Below are 20,454 nucleotides of genomic sequence, written 5' to 3' on the forward strand. Positions count from 1 at the left end.
TTCCAGCTTCAGTGCCCTTTCATTGTGTTATTACACATAACAAAATGTACACACAATGCATCCCCTGGGAGCTGAAGCTTATCACGGTGCACTACTTTCAAAGTGAGCAGTTTATACCATGTGGCACCTCGAGGACATATGAGGTGACTCCACTGTTGTCTCAGGAGAGACATCACTGATTTCTTACAGGTTTCAATAATGAAGAAATTAGTTAATAATTATATTTTTGTAAATTCTAGCAGTCTCTTTTCCCCTTGCCCTTCATAAGAGCCATCTCTTATTACCCCCTGATACTATGGTATCACAGCCTGTGACAAAGTTTGCCTTTCTTTATGCCCTCCACAATGAGGGAGAAATTCATTAGGAAGAAATTCTTCATGGAAAGAATGATTGCCCATTAGAATGGGCTGCCAGGGGAGATGGCAGAATTGGCATCTCTGGAGGTGTTTGAAAGGAGACTGGCTGAGGCACTTAGAGCCATGGTTTACTTAATTAGAAGGGTTAGGTGATAGGTTGGACTCCATGATCCCAGAGGTCTTTTCCAACCCGGTTATTTCTGTAATTCTGAGAGTAATAAATTCAAGTATTCTGTGCTGAAGGATCTTTCACCGAGTCAGACACTGCCAAGCCCTGAATACTAGGTAAAACCTCCATAGAGGTCTATCAGCAAGTCTCAATCATCTGTACAGATTATTGCTCAGGGACAAATGACACCTCTTTCCACCCAGGGGCTGCCTGCTGTCACTGAAGCATCCTTTTCCAATATAATCAGTGATCATTTGACATGAGGAGGACATCTGAGGTTATGTCAAATAACCCTTCCTCACAACGAGAACAACGACTAGAGGCCATGAATCACTTGTTTTCAAGCACTAGAGAACATGGGCAGCACATAAATACATCCTAACTTTGATTACCTCCTTAATTTGTTTTTTGAGGAATGCTTTCCCTAAAAATAGGCTCACAAATACTGATCTGTGCACAAGAACATAAGCCTGCCTTACACAGTCACAACACGGTCCTTCTCCTTCACAGACAACTGCAGATGGAAACAAAAACAATCACAAGAACCCCAAACCTATTTTTGTCCCCTTTAACTGAACAAATAAAGCAGCAACAACAAATATTTTAACATCAAAAGACTTCCAAGTGACCTGAAATGAAAAAATTCCTTCTCATGTACTGCAAGCAAAGCAAAGGACACTATGCACTGAATTTGCAACACAAGAGCTGGGAGAAACATTTTTACTGACACTAGGATGAAAACTCATCTTCCTCTCAAATGAAATTGAACCATGTTGCCTCCACAGGACAGGATCCTAGCCACTGGGCAACCACAGGTTTCCATCTCTGTGTATAAATTCAAGAGAAGGGAGAGCATTGTTCTTAATTTCTCCGGTGGAAGTACTACTATGTATAGAGAGCACAGTAGCCACCTAGATGGAGTCTTGCCTTGCTACTGGACTACATTCAGCTTTTCTTAATAGAATAAGAAGCAGCATTAATGAAAGAGGCTGAGAGACTCCACATCACTTCCCCTAGTTTTAGATACTATAACATTTCTGACATTCTCTGTGAAAATAGGTGACTTAAGTCCAAAACTCATCAGGTTAAAGCAGGAAAGGAACTAAGCCCTTGCAAGTCCCAGCCCTGTGATGCTATGAAAGTTGAGGGGTTGGGGCAGCTTCAACCCCTAGATTACACAAATTGTCTCAATTTCATCAGAGAAAGCTACTCAGGAGCATGTGATACTCATGAATGTTACACATAGCAGTGCTCTTCAACAGGCTTGCTTCTGATTTTGTGTACAACTATTCATTATATGTGTGTAAGTGATGGCATGATCTTACAGTAATGAAAATGATCATCTGGTATCCCAAAACAATCTTAGACATCTCCATAATAAGCAGAAACTGCACATCACATCCAGGACTTACTGACATTTTCATATTCTGTGGTGCTTGCTGTGCACAAGATCATTTAAGATGTAGTGCCACGGCATAAAAGTCATCCTTAATTTTGTGCTGGTGACCCATTGTAAATCAAATATCTGGACTAATCTCCTAGGACCCCTGTGCTAAGCTATTGCTTGATCTCAGCAAGGTGTCAGTACAGATTTGTGAGAGTCTCCTGCTGAAGGAACCACTTTCATGTTTTCACATTTAGAATAAGAATCATAGAATCAGTCAGAGTTGGAAGGGACCACAAGGATCATCTAGTTCCAACCACCCTGCCATGGGCAGAGATACCCTACCCTAGATCAGGCTGGCCAGAGCCTCATCCAGCCTAGCCTTAAACACCTCCAAGGATGGGGCCTCAACCACCTCCCTGGGCAACTCATTCCAGGATCTCACGACTCTCATGCTGAACAACTTCCTCCTCATGTCCAGTCCAAAGCTACCCACCTCCAGCTTTGCTGGGTGCACTTCTACTGCTTCTAGTAGAGTTAGCTGCCAAAGCTGCAAATTAGACTTACAAAGGACTTGAATCAAAGGGGCTTTGGTCAGTTTTTGTGACAGAATCTGTCTTATTTATACAATTATAAAGAGAGACAATCCTCTACACCAGAATCGTGGCTGCTTTCTTTACTGTCTCAATCAATATTTCATTTTTATATTCAGCTTTTGGGTCCAAAGAGTGAGGAATGAGGCACCTTGTATGCTGTTAGTTCAGAAGAGTACATTTGGTAGTAGCAGGCACCTAAACACACTAGAAGCAACAGAATCAATATTCTCTAAAGAATTATTAGAGACTCCAGTCTCTAACTTTAGACTTCCATGTCTGAAGATTCAGACCAGGCCTGTTCTGCCAGGTTCTGTGGCATATATGTGCCATGCTGGCAATAGAAATCCAACCTGCCAGCTAGGGATAACCTGAAAGAGACCAAGAACTCTGCCTCTGCTGTGAACTGTTGGATTGGAGGAGCTGGGAATTTTGGGAAGAAGAATGGAGGCGAAATTCCTTCAACTATGAATGTTTGAGATGACCAGAAAAATTGATGGCACACAAAGCCTATATCAGCTTCTCTAGAAAGTCTCAGTTCCAAATAGAAGTATTTCCCTAAAAACATTTCTCCTTCTTTAAATGTTGAATACACCTGGAAGAGAACTTTATTTGAAGCAGGATGCTTGTAAGATCACATAAATATCTGCCCCAGTTAATAGCAGTGTAGTTTATTTATGGGGAAAGGTCTACCTCCCTTTGTACCAATGAGCTTTAGATGAGGTTTTCTAAGGAAATTTGAAGGTTGCCAGGTAAGGAATCATCTCTTTCCAGGGTGGAAAATTTAACTGATTAAAAGCTCCAATAGTCTCACACTCAGTCTGTCTCCCAGGTAACAAGCAACAGGACAAGAGAAAAGAGTCTCAAGTTTTACCAGGGGGTTTTAGGTTAGACATTAGGAAAAAACTTTGCTCCAAAAGGAGCTCTGGAACAGGCAGCCCAGGGAAGTGCTGAAGCCCCCATCCCTAGAAGAATTTAAATGTCATGTAGATGTGGATGCTGAGGGGTGTGGTTTAGTGGTGAGCTGGCAATGTTGGGTTAATGACTGGCCTTAATAATCATAAGGGTATCTTCCAAGCAAATCAATTCCATGATTCTATGACCATACACCAACTTCTATTTTTACTGGGTACAATGCTTACCAAAATGACCTTTAGTGAGGTTCAGATGCTAGGCTTCCCTGTTGTTTTACCTACTTGTACAGGGACTCACTAATTTCACTTCAATGTTACTTTGCCAACACCTTATGTAGAAGAAGTGGAAGAATGGAAAGCAGCCTCTGCTAAACCTGGAGATTTATTTAAAGAAGTTTTGTCTCAGCAAAGCAAAATTTGTACCAGTCTGCATCCCAATTACCTCAGACAAATCTGCCATGATTTGTAATTACATTATTATTTTGAATTAATCCACCCATGAATTACAGTTGTCTCATGCTTATTCACTTGTTTAGATCAGTCTAAAAAAAAAATGAGCAAAGCTTTCAGCCATTTATAATAAAAGCAAAATGACTAAAAAGACCTTTTTTTTTTTTTTAGTTTGCATTAATGAGTTCATCCCAAAATATATATGCAATAATATAGAAATTAAGTTACAAATGTAGGGATGTGCTCCGAGTCACCACGAAAATCTGCATGCAAATGCATAATAATCACAAATCTACATTATTACAATATTAAAAAAATACCTACAATTAAATTATCATGTGGAAATAATCATAATGTTATTGGAAACTCAATTATTGTGGCAACCCTTGTCGGGGAATTAGCAGGCTATGGCAAAAGCAAGTCAGACCTGAATTCATCAAATATACATTATCACAATATTACATGTTCACTTCGATTCCATGCAAAGACAAACATCCTCACTCACTACTATCTGCTCAATGCATTTGTATTATTCATGAACAACTCTGTGATCTATTATACATACAAAACTGATTGTACGCCGCTTGCCCCGGGCTACAATGCAGAGACACAGAATTAATTTTATTATATACACATGCATGATAATTGTGTAGAATTCGGTCAAATATCAAACTCTGCTCCTGTGCTCCATTATTTTACTTTCCAAAAAGAGGTCTAAGGTCAGCAGCAATTTCTCTCTGACGACAGTGAAACTTTTTGTCGTTTAGAATAGAAAGTTCCTGGGTACTAATGAGCCTGGAGCTGTGATGAATGGTCACATGTTGCCTTTCCTTTCTAACCTCCCCCCCAGCCATCAAAAGGAAAAATGTAACTTTTATTGAGATTCTCAAGAATTCCTTGCTCCTCATACACACACAGGAGTCACTTTGGGCTGTGGACTTAGAGACTTGATTCATCAGAGATGGGGAGAGCTTTTGTTGATTTTGGAGACTTGGCTAAAAATGTCTAAGATGATGATCAATGCTATTAAGGAACTTCTTCACAGTTGTAGTTTTATCCTTGTAGGGAGTATTGTTATTTTCAAGATATTTAAGCAAAGCCTCCAGAAGTGTTTTCATAGGGCCATTTTCCCTGCTTCCAAGTTTTCATTAAGATCAAACAACCTTCTCCTTTCTTTCATGGCAAGAAAGAAGTCTGGTAAAATCTTCTGGTAAGAAGAACTTTTTGCTCTTCTGAATATTTTGCCAGAAGATAAAGATTCAGACCTTCCAAGACATTTGTATTTGTGTGAAGATATAGAGAGAAAGTAAAAGAGCAAACCTGAGAAGGGACTTGAACACTGTGAACAACCTCAATGTCCTGGACTGTATTCAAATGTCACTGAAAATGAGAAGGATATTTGACTTTGACATGCCTCAGATGAGATAAAAGCCAGGTCTGGCTAAGTGGTATGTGCTAATGCTGGCAACAATAGCTACTATCACTCAGCTTCAGACATGTGTATCAGCTCCCACAACCTGCACTTCTACAAATACCTCCTCACACGCATCTAACCCAATGATCCAAAAGAGTGGTTTTGGGAGCAAGAGATCATCTTCAACTGAGCAAAAAGAACCTGTTCGGTGTAGCATTGTCCATTCTCTGTTAAAAATCAGTCCCTGAAACATCTTTCCTTGTAGTCCTGTTTCACTTTCCATCCACTGTCCAGGCTTTTGGCTACCACACACCTCTGAATCTCTGAGCTTTAAGACTGAGGAATCCTTGCCTGGTGCATTTGGAATAGGCTCCCATTCAAGCCTATCCCAAATATGCACTTGTGCTGTTTTCAACCATCATAGACATAAAGGTGTGCTGCAACACTTTTATAAGTGTTCTGAATCTAGAATAAACTGCAATGAGGACTCTAAAGGATTTCTCTAAATTCACTCATGAGCCAGGGGAGATTTAAACAACCTCATTGCTAAATCTATCTCGTGTATGCTTATGAAATACCCAGAGTCCATAATTTTCATAGCTCTGATAAGGCAGGATGTTCTACATTTAGTGGCTCATGGCTCACAAGTTGAGTGCAATACTGACTATAAAATTTATGATGAGTTGTTTTTATCAATTAAATTCCTTAATTCCCTCTCCTAATTAAGGAATGTGATAGACAAAATATCAGGAAGGAGAATGTGAACAAAGCCTATGCATAACATGGTTCCATCACATGAGGTAATAGATGAACATTTTAAGCTGAGCTGTTTATCCTAGATGACTCACAGCCATCAGCAACAGAAACAGAAAAAGTCACAGCTCTGACCAGTCTCCAGGACAACAGTTTAGCTAATTGAACTGCTGGAGGTAGAGAAGAAAAGCTTTTGTGTCAAAGTCCATCCCAGTAATGCATTTTGTCACTTGGTTATAACTCCATTCTGATCTCAAAAATATCTGGTCCTAGGCAAGCACAATCTACCTATAAGTGATAGCAATAAGTCTGAAGGAGATGACCCCTTTTAAACACCCAAGTCTTCCATGATAAACCTGTGATTATCTTCTGTCATTTCAGGCTGACTAGGCAATTAGGTGAGGAGCACCTGAACAAGGACAGGCTGAGAAACCTGGTGAAGGCTGAGAGGGGATCTTCTTGACATTTATCAGTATCTACAAGGCTGGGGTGAAGTGTGCCCAGCAGGTCGAGGGAGGTGATTCTCCCCCTCTACTCCTCTCTGGCGAGACCCCACTTGGAATACTGCATCCAATTCTAGAGCCCCTATTGCAGGAAAGATATGGACATGATGAAACATGCCCAGAAAAGGGCTACGAGGATGATCAGAGGGCTGAAGTTCCTCTCCAATGAAGATTGATTGAAAGAGTTGGGGATGTTCAGTCTGCAGAAGAGAAGGCTCCAAGGAGGCCTTATTGTGCCTTTCCAATATCTGAAGAGGGCCTACAGGAAATCTGGGAAGGGACTTTTCAGGGTATCAGGTAGTAATAGGACTAGGAGGAATGAAGCAAAACTAGAAGCGGGTAGATTCAGATTGGATATTAGGAAGACCTTGAGGTCCCTTCCAGCCCCTGACAATCCTATGATTCTATGAAAGCCGATGAGGCTAAACATTTTCAGTGGTGCCCAGAACAGGACAAGGAGCATCAAGCACAAACCAGAACAATGGAGGTTCCACATGAACAAGAAAAAAAATCTTTATTTCCTGTAAGGATGCTGGAGTACTGGAACAGGATGCTCAGAGATGTGGTGGTGTCTCCCTCTCTTGAAGGGTTCAAAGCCTGCTTGGAAAACCTACTCTGGGTGACCCTGTTTTAGCAAGGATGATGGACTAGATCCCCAGAATCTGTCCCAGCAGCTAACCTTACGTGATTCTGTGATGTAACATCAACCTTTGCTGCAGAAGTAGTTATATAATCTGTCAGGTCACAGAGGAGGTTTCTCCTGGAGATCATTAATTTGACAGGCTCTGGTAGGTAGGAAAATAATGGGGAGAAAGACCATGCCAAAACTACTTATTTTGTCATCGTTACTCGAGATCTCCAAGTTCTTATGCACACATAGGACACTGCAGTAATTCCAGCTTGCACCTCTCACTAGCACTAAACCACTGTCATTTGACTTGAAATTAAAAAAAATTACTTGAACCTAATCCAAGCTCTCAAATCTCTTAACCACATGAGGAGATTGAAACAATTTCAGAAGACACATCTTTATTAAACCTCAGAGGGCTGCTTTCTCAGGTATGCCTGATTACTCCCTCTGTGGATTACTCATGGCATTCTGGCACTCTCCCACTGGCCTTCAACTGCTAAAACATATGAAAGCATGCAAGACAAAAAACAACACACAGCAGTGAAGCCACCTTTTCCAAGCTTTTAATAAATCGTGTAGTTATTAATTGGTTTGCCTATTAGAGACTTGGTGGAGACCCCATTGCTCTTTACAACTACCTGAAAGGAGATTAAAGCCAGGTGGGTGTTGGTCTCTTCTCACAGGCAACCAGTGACAGAACAAGAGGACATAGTTTCAAGCTGCACCAGGGCAGGTTTAGGCTGGATGTTAGGAAGAAGTTCTTCACAGAAAGAGTGATTGGTATTGGAATGGGCTGCTCAGGGAGGTGATGGAATTGCCATCCCTGGAAGTGTTTAAAAACAGACTGAATGAGGCTCTTAGTGCCATGGTTTAGTTGATTAGATGGTACTGGGTGATAGGTTGGTCTTTATGATCTCAAAGGTCTTTTCCAACCTGGTTAATTCTGCGATTCTGTAATTGTTGCAAAGACTGATATGATTTCCTCAAGTAATGTTTCTTCAACATGTGTCCTTCCATATGCATGCAACACAGAAAGAGTGTGCACAGAGAACAAGTCTTGGCTGCATTTTCTTGCTCCCTATCAGACATCATCACTGATGCACAAAGCTTCGGTATTTAATATTCATAGTGCTGAATTGTCTGTTGACTCCTGCTAGGGAACAGAGGAAATTTTAGGAAAGGTGGTATGGAAACCAAAGCTTCCACCACAAAGCACTTAGAGTTTGGACAGTTGACAGCTCAACTACTGCTGCACTGTGTATTATGAGAAGTATATTTTTATGTTATTCTAGTCTCCCTTAAATGCAAATATGACACAATAGGTAGCTCCAGGTGGTAATGCAGGGCATTATACTTCTTGCAACAGATCCAGGACAAAACTGCAATCCCAAGCACAAACACAGGCTGTACAGTGACTGGCTGGAGAGCAGCCCTGAGGAGAGGGACTCGGGGGTGCTGGTGGATGAGAAGCTCATCATGAGCCAGCAATGTGCACTTGCAGCCCCGAGGGCCAACCAGATTCTGGGCTACATCAGAAGTGTGGCCAGCAGGTCGAGGGAGGAGATTCTCCCCCTCTATTCTCCTCTGCTGAGACTCCACCTGGAGTATTGTATCCAGTTCTGGATGTCCCATTGCAAGAGGGATGTGGATGTGCTGGAGTGTGTCCAGAGAAGGGACACTGGATTGATCAGAGGGCTGAAACATGTCTGCTATGAGGTCAGACTGAAAGAGTTGGAGAAGAGGAGGCTCTGAGGTGACCTTATTGTGGCCTTTCAGTATCTGACTGGGGCCTACAAAAAAGCTGGGGAGGGACTTTTCAGGATATCAGGGAGTGACAGGACTAGGGGGAATGGAGTGAAGCTGGAGATGGGTAGGTTCAGGCTGGATGTGAGGAGGAAGTTCTTCAGCATGAGTGGTGAGACTTTGGAATGGGTTGCCCAGGGAGGTGATTGAGGCCCCATCCTTGGAGGTGTTTAAAGCCAGGATGGATGAGGGCTCTGGCCAGCCTGATCTAGGGTAGGGTGTCCCTGCCCATGGCAGGGGTGTTGGAACTAGATGATCCTTGTGGTCCCTTCCAACCCTGACTGATTCTATAAAACTGCTTCAACAGCTACCTAGACAAAATAGCTTCATCAGGTTTGTGAAACATTTTTTTTTTGCATAGATTTTGTTCCAATAAATACAATGAAGTCATATTATTAGCCAAGCTGAATCTCATTTAGAAGAGAATTCTTTTTCAAACAAACAAAAACGTTGGCCAAAATTAAACTATACCTTTTGAGGTCTTCCAAATGGGAAAAAAATGATTTTTGATTTTTAAAAGCCAATAATATTGTTGAGATGTTTTTGCCCATTTCAACACGAGAAAAGAAAATAATGCTTTGCTTGAGTTTGGTTCGAGAGAACACTTAACTTTCACTTTTAACTAATGACAAAAAGGCTTTTCTAGAATCATAGAATCTACCAGGTTGGAAAAGATCTCCAGGATCATCCAGTCCAACCTAGCACCCATGAAGTACCAAAAATTAAGAGGAAAAAAAAAAAAATCACATCTTTGCACAGCTGTGTTGGCCATGATCAGCCTTCCTTCTTAGGAGCATATTAAGACACAGCAGCTTACCTTTGCAGTGAGGTTACTATTTAAGTATTCTTTGGGAAACCTGCATTACTGATAGAAAGTAGCTTCCTGAAGGCTTAGTAGAGAGATGTATGTGATCTGAGCTCAGGATTAACATTTTCCAGTCACATGCAATCCCCAGCTCTCTCCTGCATCCCTTGAAAGGGCTCTAGCAACCCAAGCCCCCAAAAAGAGGCAGAAGATGTTTCTTCAAATACCTCCTTGATGCCAAGGATATTTCTATGGTAATTCTGCATTCAGAGTTATAGCTCATGCTGCATCAGAGCTATACCAGGGCCCAAGGTGATGAATGAACCTATCTAAGGCTGTGTGTACCCAGGGGGCTTCCATAATTCTGGGTGCACTGAAATACAAAGTTGGAATAATGACAATGTTGTTCTGCACTTCGATTGTTGAATGACTTCAATACTTTGCTCACAGATGTGCATATGTGAATCTAATCAACAAAACTCCTCACAGGCAGCAGAGATTATTCTTGTTCCTGCTACAGAAAAAGCAACAGCAGACTTTCCCAACCTCTTATATACAAGGATGCCCGTGTGAATGCACACACAGTCTTTCTATACGCACCACCTATGTTTGGAACCTCTATGACAAGAAAGATATGGATGTGCTGGAATGTGTCCAGAGAAGGGCCACAAGGATGATCAGAGGGCTGGAGCTCCTCTCCTACAGAGAAAGGTTGTTCAATTTGGAGAAGAGAAGGCCCTGAGGAGACCTTATTGTGGCTTTCCAGTATCTGAAGAGAAAGCTGGTGAGGAAATTTTTAGGATGTTGGGTAGTGATAGGACTAGGGGAATGATTTCAGAATAATGAGGTTAGACTTAGATCAGATGCTAGGAAGAAGTTCTTCACCATAAAGGTGGTGAGACAGTGGAGCAAGTTGCCCAAGGAGGTGGCGGAAGCCCCATCTGTGGAAGTTCTTAAGGCCACACTGAATGTGCCTCTGAGCAACCTGATCTAGTGGAAAGTGTCCCTGCCCATGGCAGGGGATTTGCAACTAGATGATCCTTGAGGTCTCTTCCAACCCTGACAATTCTATGACTCTATGAATCTATTTTATAGGATGGTAAAAGTCACAAACTTACAATGGTCTTAGCAGTTTTGTGAAGAACAGGCAGCTACATAAATAGAATCAAGCCTGAGCTTTAGCATTTCAAGCACACTGACCTTTCTAGACACAGATATCACAGGCAAACCCTAATTCTGCTCAAGTTCTCTTAGTACTGAAAAGTTGAAAGGACATTTGCCATGTCACATGTTCAGCAGGCAACAATCATTGCATCTGATCACCTTTACTTGGTTCCCAGTTGTGGATTGTTTTCTTTTTACAAGCCTATGTGCCACAAATCCTTATTTCAGCTCCCGCATGAGGTGGCTTCTTGCACGGGTACAATCTTGCTCCAGTTTCCTCTAGACAAATTTAGGAGCCAACACTTTATTTCTTCCTCCTTTTTTAATATTTTTTTTTCTTCATTCTCCTGCTGTTTCCTCTCTGCTCTTGGCACACGTAGGCATGTAATCTTGGGTCTGAGGACACCAGCCCTACGGCACGCGAGCTTAGTGATGGGTCTGGTGGCATTACAAAGCTCAGTTCTGCATGCAGCAACATGATTATGGTGAAGGTGAGGGCGAGGTTGAGTGAACGTGTTTCAGCACTTCTTTCTTGGTATTTATTACCATACCATAGCATTCCTGCAACCTGGCCTGCTGCTGCTCCAGCTGCTTATGCAAGCTCCTGATGGAGCGCAAGAGAAGGAGCCGTCGGTACATGGCCAGCTGGAGCCGGTACTTCTCTTTTTCCTCCTTTTTCTTATTTTCTAAGGTTTCCATTATTTTTGTAGTCTTCATCCACATCATATGGCCCAGGCTACAGGGGGCTGTATTATCTTTGGCACCACTGCTTACCTCCTGCATGTGGGAAGGCCCAAGGTCCATCCCAGGCAGGGAAGTGGCATCTTGCAGAGCGTCACCAGGCACCCTTGGGACCTGCAACACCTCCAAACTCCCATCAACATCATAAGAGAGGCTTGTGGAGCATGAGAAAGCAAAGTCCAAAGGTTGTAGGTTACTGGCTGCCACTAGGCAGGATGAGGAACTTAATGATGCATTTACAGCTGTCTGATGATATTCAATCAACCCAGAAGTTATCCTCTGTACCTGGCCACCGCTAGCCATCTCTGGGCCAGTCAAGAGTTTTGCCTGGGCCAAAGCCTTGCTGGAGAGGCTGGACAGTCTTTCTGGCATTGCTGAATTTCCCTTATCTTCATTAAGGACGGTTAATGAGGGACTGGCAGAACAACCAGGAGATGCCATTACAACATCCTGATTTGAGAATGGTTCTTCATTGTCACTGTTACTTTGTATCACTTCTTCGTCTCTTGTTATTGTATCTACTGTCTCAGCCATTTATTGCATGAGCTACAGAAGCTTCTGTGGACAAAGTGGAAGCAAGATGATTTCATTTCCACATGCACACAGAGGGAAGCCCAACGCAGAGTGACATTTGAAGAAAGAACCTCTCTTTATATTTAAGCAATGGACTTACTACTTTTCTAATAAAGCACAACCCTTGGGTCACTTCAGGCCATTTCTTGTGATTTGCATTAGATGTTCTTCCAGACACAACATTAATCCAATAATAATTAAAATGATCTACTGTACTATTAACATTCTCAAATCTTTAAAGGCAAGTGATCTATCCCTGCAGCACTGGCTGTGCAGACTAATTAAACAGAACACAGTTGTAAATGGGCATTGCAAGCACTTCTCCCATTGAAGAACACAGCTCTAACAAGTGTAGTTTGGAAAGATGGGCAAGTTATCAGGACTGATCAGCTTTAAAGGACGGCGGATGTACTGCAAACAGCAGGTTGCAATTAAATGCCCTCCCCAAGATTAATCTGCCTGCTACTGGTTTGTTTACAAGGTTACCTTTCTCCCTCCTACTAGCTCTAATGGTAAGGCTACATTAGCACCATGCTAGACAGGAAAAAGAAACTGAACACTTACCGAGGTTACAGGGGGAAAAGAAAGGAGTTAGAGTGCTTTGTGTCTGTGTATCGTGTTGTCTTGAATGTGAGTCAGCACAATCTGGAACAGTAACATCACCGTGCCAGAGCAGGAGCAGCAACAGCATTATGCTGTTCCACCCAGCAACAACACACTCAGTCCCAATCACAGAAGAGCGCAGGGCTGTTTTTTTTCCCTTCTCAGTGGATATTCTTTCCTGGCATCCAGCTTTTATGTCCTCACCAAAATGAAAACCAGGGCTGGATGCCGCATCATTTCCCTTCTCAAAAAACACACACACAGAAGCGCAGAAGGTTAGGGGCTGGAAAGGACCTCAAAAGATCATCTACTCCGGCCCCCTTGCCAGAGCAGGATCACCTGTACCAGATCACATGGAAACTCATTCAGGCAGGTCTTGAATATCTCCAGAGAGGGAGACTCCACAATACCCCTGAGCAGCCTATTCCAGTGATCTGTCAACCCACAGGGAAAAAATTCCTCCTCATGTTTCCATGGAACTTCCTGTGCCTCAGCTTCCACCCATTGCCCCCTGTCCTATCATTGAGTATCACTGAGAAGAGCCTGGCTCCATCCTCTTGACACTCACCTTTTACAAATTTATAAACATTAATGGGGTTATCCCTCAGTCTCCTCCAAGCTAAAGAGCCCCAGCTACCTCAGTCTTGCTACATAAGGAATATGTTCTCAACTCACCCCTTCTGCAGGGGGACAGTATCTGTGGCTCTTCCTATGTGTGCCAATCAGCAGAGAGATAACACAACTTCAAAAAGAAGGTGAAGCATTCTGGACTCCAGTATACACAAAGAAGGAAAAACCCAAAAAACATCATTAAACTTTGGCTGCGTGAACAATATAAACCCAAAAATGAAACAAGCATTCAGTACCAACTGTGGCATACTAAGAGTGTACTGTGGTACACTAAGAGTTCTTCTCCCCCTGTGCTTTGCCCCATTGAGGCCACAACTGGAGTATCATGCCCAGTTTTGGGCTCCCAAGTTCAAGAAAGACAGGAAGCTACTTGAGAGAGTGGAATGGAGGGTTATAAAGATGGCGAGAGGACCGGAGCATCTCTCTGGAAAAGAAAGGCTGAGAGATCTGGGGCTGTTTAATCTGGAGAAGAGAAAACTGAGAGGGGACCTTACTAGTGATTATCAATATTTAAAGGATGCACATGGAGAGAATGGGATCAGTCCCTTTTCAGCAATGCCCAATGGTAGTAGAAGGGGTAAAGGGCATAAACTGGAACACTGTCAATTCCAGTTAAGTACAAAGACATTTTCCTTACTTTGAGTGTGACTGAGAACTCAGATTGGAGTGTCCAGAGAGGTTGTGGAGTCCCCTTCTCTGGAGAGATTCCAAATTTGCCTAGATAGAATCCTGTGCAGCCTGCTCTGAATGACTCTGCTTTAGCAGAGGAGTTGGACTCGGTGACCTCTAGAGGTCCTTCCGAACCACTTCAATTCTGTGACACTGAGAACCAAATGTTTAGCATAAAGGCAGGCAGAAGCTGTAGGTTCAAGTGTTTAATGTACACCTATATTTAATTATGCTGACCTAATCTGAAAGGAGCAGCTTGACATCTAACTAAGGCATGTCACAGAACAATAAACTTTATCAACACCTTTTATGTTCAGAAAAGCTGCCTTCTACATCATCTCTTGCTTGCAGCATGAGAAATGATTAATCATCTATCTGCATCCGCTTCAAATTAATGTAACATGAGGTTTCAGTTGCCCCAAGACTTTACTCCATTCTGCTAATATAAATAGAAGAACCAATCCAAAATACTATCTAGCATCTTTCTGGAGCTGGAAAAGAATGAAGGTGGATCCTATCTCTGCTTCCACAAGCACTGCAACACAGATAATAATTTCTTAGTTTTCCTCTCTACTGACTATCTTTCTTTCTGATTAATCTGTTAGAGTATAATTCCAACTGTGAACATGTGAAGTCCACTCAACATAAAGTTAGAGTTGTGCCCTGAGTTCTAACTCAGTTTTTTTGAGACTAAAGATATTGTGCACTGAATTAGTAAAATAAACCAAAGCTGCTGTGTTTGTGTGCCAGATCATGCTGCAGATTATAGAAGTAATCCTATGTAGAGATTTGTATCCAGAGAGTTAATAAACTCTGCAAGTTGATATCCTGGTGATTCTCATTTTTCTGAATCTCAAGTTATGGTAATTGAAGAATATGGAATTGAGGAAACAGGGACTTTACTGTATTACACACTGAACAGGTTCCTTGTAATATAGCATTATATAGAGAGCCTCTTAGTTTTGTCTGCTCTCCACTCTAAAGCACTGATCGCACTACAAAGAGGACAACAGATGGGTGCTAGACAGTACATGATCTCTGGGCACATCAATAGTTTTCTATCAGAAATAGTTACATGTATGTTTCTGTTATTGTCCTCCCTTCCATTGCTCACAACTACCTAAAACCTCACCTGAAGTATCAGATGGAAATTTTCTTGATTCATTTTCTACCTGAAGGTGAAATACCATGTGATAAATGCCCCATATCTGGAAACATTTCAGGTCAGGTTGGGTGGGGAGCCAAGCAACTTGATATAGCTGAAGATGTCCCTGCTCACCGCAGGGAAGTTTGACTAGATGACCTTTATAGGTTCCTTCCAACCCAAACCATCCTTTGATTTTAGATATTGAAAACTTCAGCCAGAAAAATTGAGATGCTCAAGTAGGAAAGCTGGAATGAAATCTGTCTTATGTTAGAAGAGACATGGAAACCTTCAGGGAGAAAGGCCTCTTTTGTAATAGGGGAACATGGAGCGAGATCACAGCTCATTCCACATGGAAACGTGCAAATTCTTGTTCTGAGATGATACAGCAGTCTTTCTTTTCCCTTAATTCTGTTACCTTGACAAAGCAACTCCTACAGCTTAACTTCTTTTCAGTTATGGTTCAACAAGGAGATCTGAGAAGACTTTCCATTCATTTCTTCTGAGAGGCACGTTGCACCATTTCTCTTCTCACTTTGAGAAGAGCTTGCTCCTTGCACTGAGAACCTGTTGCAGGATGTCTGTTCAATGCCTCTGCTCAGTCCTGGGCTTGTTCCTCTATATGTGGGAATCTTTCCAGGCAGAAGCTGCTTCAGATTTCATAGGGAATACATCTTTCAGTCCAAACACACTGAGAATTTCAAGTAGGTTAAATGAAAGCAAAGGCATCTCCAGCTGAGGCCCATTGCATTTTATTACCAGGCACTCACAAGTAGACGTGACTGCAGCAGTTTCAAGGTGTAAACCCCAGGGAGCCACCTTCAAGCTGTCAGTCTTGCACATCCCTGTGAGGTCTATGCCAGAAGAGGTTTTTAATCCATCATACACCTCCATATATTAGTTGCATGAAATATTTGACAGCCTATAGGCTCATATCTGTGAGCATATGCTGAAAGGCTCTGCCATTGCAGGCTTACGGAATGAAGGCTTACTGTCGCAGTCACCTCTCACATGGTAGCAGGAAAGAAATGGTCATGGGGAGGGACCCTGCAGATAGTCATGACAAGTATTTCTCTTTTCCAATTAAACTACCATTCTCAAGCATGGACAGATGTGAGGACAAGAAGGTGCTTGGTGTTCTGTTTTTTTACCTAATACAAATGTTTTACTGAAGTTCAAACACAGCAGCCAAATACATTTACAAACAGCGTCAGAAGGTGATAAACACTGGCAAAGATAGACTATAAGTCTGTGGTCTGGGAAGCTATGTTGTTCTGTATTTGAGTTTGGGGACTACTTCTAACAAAGTAATAAAACATATCCTGTTACACAGTAGTGTTATTCCATATTTTATATTAATTGCTCTTGAAGATCAAAAGCCATATTCTATCTGTTAATGTACACACTCGCATGGCCTCCTATGAAATCAATGAGATCCACATGTGTGTATCTGAGTCCTAAATTTTCCCCTAAAGATTCTTTAAAATCCTTTTACAGGGCAGTAAGCTGTAGAAGAAAGTTATATTTTTCCTTTCTTCTGCCTTCATCCCCCAAACAGATACGAGTTATTACAGGCTGCTCTGCATTACACTGGATGGTAATGGTACCCCAAGGATGCTTGCCAGACAGGGATTGCTATCATTCTGCTCTCATGCTCATCCACACCTAGGCATTTCTGCAAGTCTTTTACACCATAGAAATAAGAAATGGAGCCCAGAGCTGAGAAGAGAAGTCTGTGAGGCGATCTGATCAATGTGTACAAATATCTGAAGAGTGGAGATCACAGAATCACAGAGTTAACCAGGTTTGAAAAGATCTCTAGGATCATTGAGTCCAACCTATCACCTAACCCTAATAATTAACTAAATCATGCCAAGTGGATGGGGATAATCTCTTCTCTGTGGTGTGCAATAGGTGCAGACTGGAACACAGAAAGTTTCACCTCAACCTGAGGAGAAACTTCTTTACAATGAGGATGATGGAGAAGTGTAACAGACAGGTTATGGAGTCTCCTTTTCTGGAGACTTTCAAAACCCACCTGGATGCATTCCTGTGTAGACTACCCTAGGTGATCCTACTTTGTCACGGAGGTTGGCCTTGATGACCTCTGGAGGTACCTCCAACCTCTGATGTTCTGTGATTCTGTGTTCTATGTTCATCAAGAAATGCCCTAGATATTTCAGTGGCACAACAGAATACACCAAATAATCTATGATCAAGTGGAAGGGAGCCATAAGGATCATAAGCTCCAACTCTCTGCTCCTCACAGGACTAAAATGAAACCATACTACTAGGAGCACCATCCAGATGCTCCTTGAAATCTGACAGGCTTGGTGCTTGACCACTTCACTGGGGAGCCTCTCTCATTGAAGAACATTTCTCTCATGCCCACTCTGCATTTCCCCTGACACCACTTCATTCCATTCCTTTGTGTTGTTCTGCTGCTCACCAGAGGGCATCTCAATGGCTTTCAGAGAGAAGGAAGTTTGGGATTTGTACACTGCCGCAGCACAATCACGTCTGCGCATAAACTGGAAGCTTTTAAGGAAAAACAGAGTGGATATATGATTTTATCAGTGGGGAAAGGTTCAATAGCTTCAGACATGAAAATCCAGGGATCCCAGTAGACCATCTTTATGTTAGGAGTAAAGAAACATTGAAACAACCTGCCATGACTGCCAAAAATTAGCAGGCTTGCTGCCAGTCTCAACAGAGCTGCCTGTCAGAGGTGCAAATCTCTGAAGGAGCAGCTTAAACTGCATTCAGACTAAGTTGAGTTTGCAAGCTTTGAAATCTCAAGACTGCAGGTGCCAAAGTGACCCAAACACTAGGAAGGGCTTGATGACAGCTCTCACTTGCAATATTTCAGCAACTCCATTCCTAACCCTGTTTGGTCTTACACAAAATGAAAAATTAATATGACATTATAAAAATATTTTAAAAGTGAATTCTTTCGATTTTTTCCTCAAGGCAGCAGCTGGTCTGCTCACCATCTCTGTGGAAAGCATTTGCTTATGATTTCATTCACCATTCACCAAGTAAAAGACTCATGGCCTCATTGCCTAAGCCAGTTGAAGTCCACATTCTTAGACTTCGTTGCCTCAGAAACTCATTGGCAACAACCTGATAAATCACAGAACGGTCTGGGTTGGAAGGGACCTCCAAACACCACCTACCCAATCCCCCCTGCAGTCAGCAGGGGCATCCTCAACTAGATCAGTTGCCCAGAGCCCTGCCAAGCTTCACTTTGAATATTTCCAGGGATGGGGCCTCAATCATCTTCCTGGGCAACCTGTTCCAGTGTTCCACTACCCTCATGGTGCAGAATCTATTCCTAACATCCAATCTAAATCTGCTCTTCTCTAGTGTGAAGCCACTGTCTCTCATCCTATAACCATAGGTCTTAGTAATCAGTCTCTCTCCATTCTTCTTGTAGACCTCCTTCAGGTACTGGAAGGATGCTATTAGGTCTCCCCAGAGCCTTCTATTCTCCAGGCTGAACAACCCCAGCTCCCTCAGTCTATCTTTGCAGTAGATGTGCTCTCTGATCATTTTTGTGGCCCTCTTTTGGACCTGCTCCATCAGATCCATGACTTTCATACACTAAGGGCTCCATATCTGGACACAGTACTCCAGGCAAGGTCTCACTAGAGCAGAGTAAAATAGCAGAATCATCTCTGGATCTGCTGGCAACACATCTTTTGATGCAGCCCAGGATGTGATTTGCCTTCTGGGCTGCAAGAATATACTGTCTGCTCATGTCCAGCTTCTTGTCCACCAGCACCACTAAGTTTTTTTTTACACAGGGCTGCTTACTATCAGCTAATCCCCTAGGATGCATTGATAGTGAAGATTGTTCCAGCTCAGGTACAAAACCCCACACTTGCTCTTGTCAAACCTCCTAAGGTTCACCTGGAACATCTCCAGCTTGTCCAGGACCTTCTGGATGACATCACACCCCTCTGGCATATCAACACCACCACTCTGGTGTTATCCACAAGCTTGCTCAGTCCCACTGTCTATATCACTAATAAAAACATTAAACAGCACAGGTCACTGTTTGGACCCCCGAGGGACACCACTTCCCACTACTCTCCATCCAGACTTCAAGCCACTGAACACCACCCCCTGGATCCAACCATCCAGCCAATTCCTTATCCACTGAACAGTCCACTCATCAAATCCATATCTTCCAGCTTGGAAAGTAGGATACTGGGGAGGACTGTGTCAAAGACCATCCAATCCATGGAGATGTGTTTATATGCTGAAACAGCCACAGACAACTTTCTGAAGGCTTGTTGTGAACTCAGTGACCTACTTCAGCTTGTGTAATAGACAGTTAGGATTGTTGCAAAAGCCAAGATGGAGCTCTTCAACCCACGGGCACATGTAGCTGGGCTTTTGTTTGATTTTCTCCCATCTAGGCAGGTCTATGTATAATAGTCAAATAAGCACATTTCAACATGGAGCAAACTATTTGCTTTTCTAGAGAGTACTACAAAACATAGAATTATAGAATGATGTGGAAGAGACATTTAAAGTTCATCGAGTCCAACCTTCCTGGAGTGAAGAGCTTCAGCTAAATCAGTTTCCTCAAAGACCCATCCAACCTCATCTTGAATGCTTTACAGTTGTGCAAGTGTTGTTTCTTTTCTCAAGCAAGGAGCCTGCAGCATATGCTCTACATACTAGCTGGGGAAGCAAATGGAATCTAGCCACCTTAAAACCTCCATGAATCCTGAGAACTGCAATTTACCTCATTTAATGTTTCTTCTTCAAATGGAGAGAATACACTTGTCTATAATTCATTACAATTATATAGAGAATAAAAATCTGATTATACACTGGAAAAAGTGAAGGCTTCCAAAAAACAGCTTCCCTTAAGAGCAAAGCGGAAAAAAAAATCCTCAAATCTAAAGTATTTGTTGATTTCTTTCCCCATAAGTAATGAAAGATTGTGTTTTGTGGTAGCAAAATTAAAAGCAACCTACTTCAGGGTGAAATAGCTCCTGTCTCCATTTTTTTAATCTTAATTCTGCAAGATGCTAACATTTTGTTCAGCAAGAAATAAAATACTGGAGAGAGAGTAAAAATAATGCAAAAGAATTTAAAGTAGGCAAACTATGTAAACCTAAGATGTTACTGCAGCCTTCCT

General features: G+C 42.3%; 2 protein-coding genes across 18 annotated transcripts in view; both read right to left on the reverse strand.

Moving 5' to 3' along the window:
• The window catches only part of LOC135184794 (uncharacterized), a 616,367-nt gene that overhangs the window by 126,497 nt on the left and 469,416 nt on the right, over positions 1 to 20,454 (reverse strand). The window lies entirely within an intron of this gene.
• LOC135184796 (UPF0500 protein C1orf216 homolog) overlaps positions 1 to 20,454 on the reverse strand; it is a 62,313-nt gene that overhangs the window by 27,795 nt on the left and 14,064 nt on the right. Inside the window, exon 3 of one of the 3 annotated variants that reach the window (XM_064160885.1) lies at positions 10,958 to 12,238. The exons of 1 other annotated variant lie outside the window; for it this stretch is intronic. In XM_064160885.1, the coding sequence (XP_064016955.1) occupies positions 11,420 to 12,214 (795 nt within the window). In that variant the 5' untranslated portion in view covers positions 12,215 to 12,238 and the 3' untranslated portion in view covers positions 10,958 to 11,419. Of the gene's footprint in view, positions 1 to 10,957; positions 12,239 to 19,217; positions 19,327 to 20,454 lie in introns of those variants that run through there. One more of the 3 variants, XR_010306180.1, reaches the window with a different exon arrangement.

The sequence above is a fragment of the Pogoniulus pusillus genome, chromosome 21 (genome assembly GCF_015220805.1).
Source record: "Pogoniulus pusillus isolate bPogPus1 chromosome 21, bPogPus1.pri, whole genome shotgun sequence".
Classification (NCBI taxonomy): domain Eukaryota; kingdom Metazoa; phylum Chordata; class Aves; order Piciformes; family Lybiidae; genus Pogoniulus; species Pogoniulus pusillus.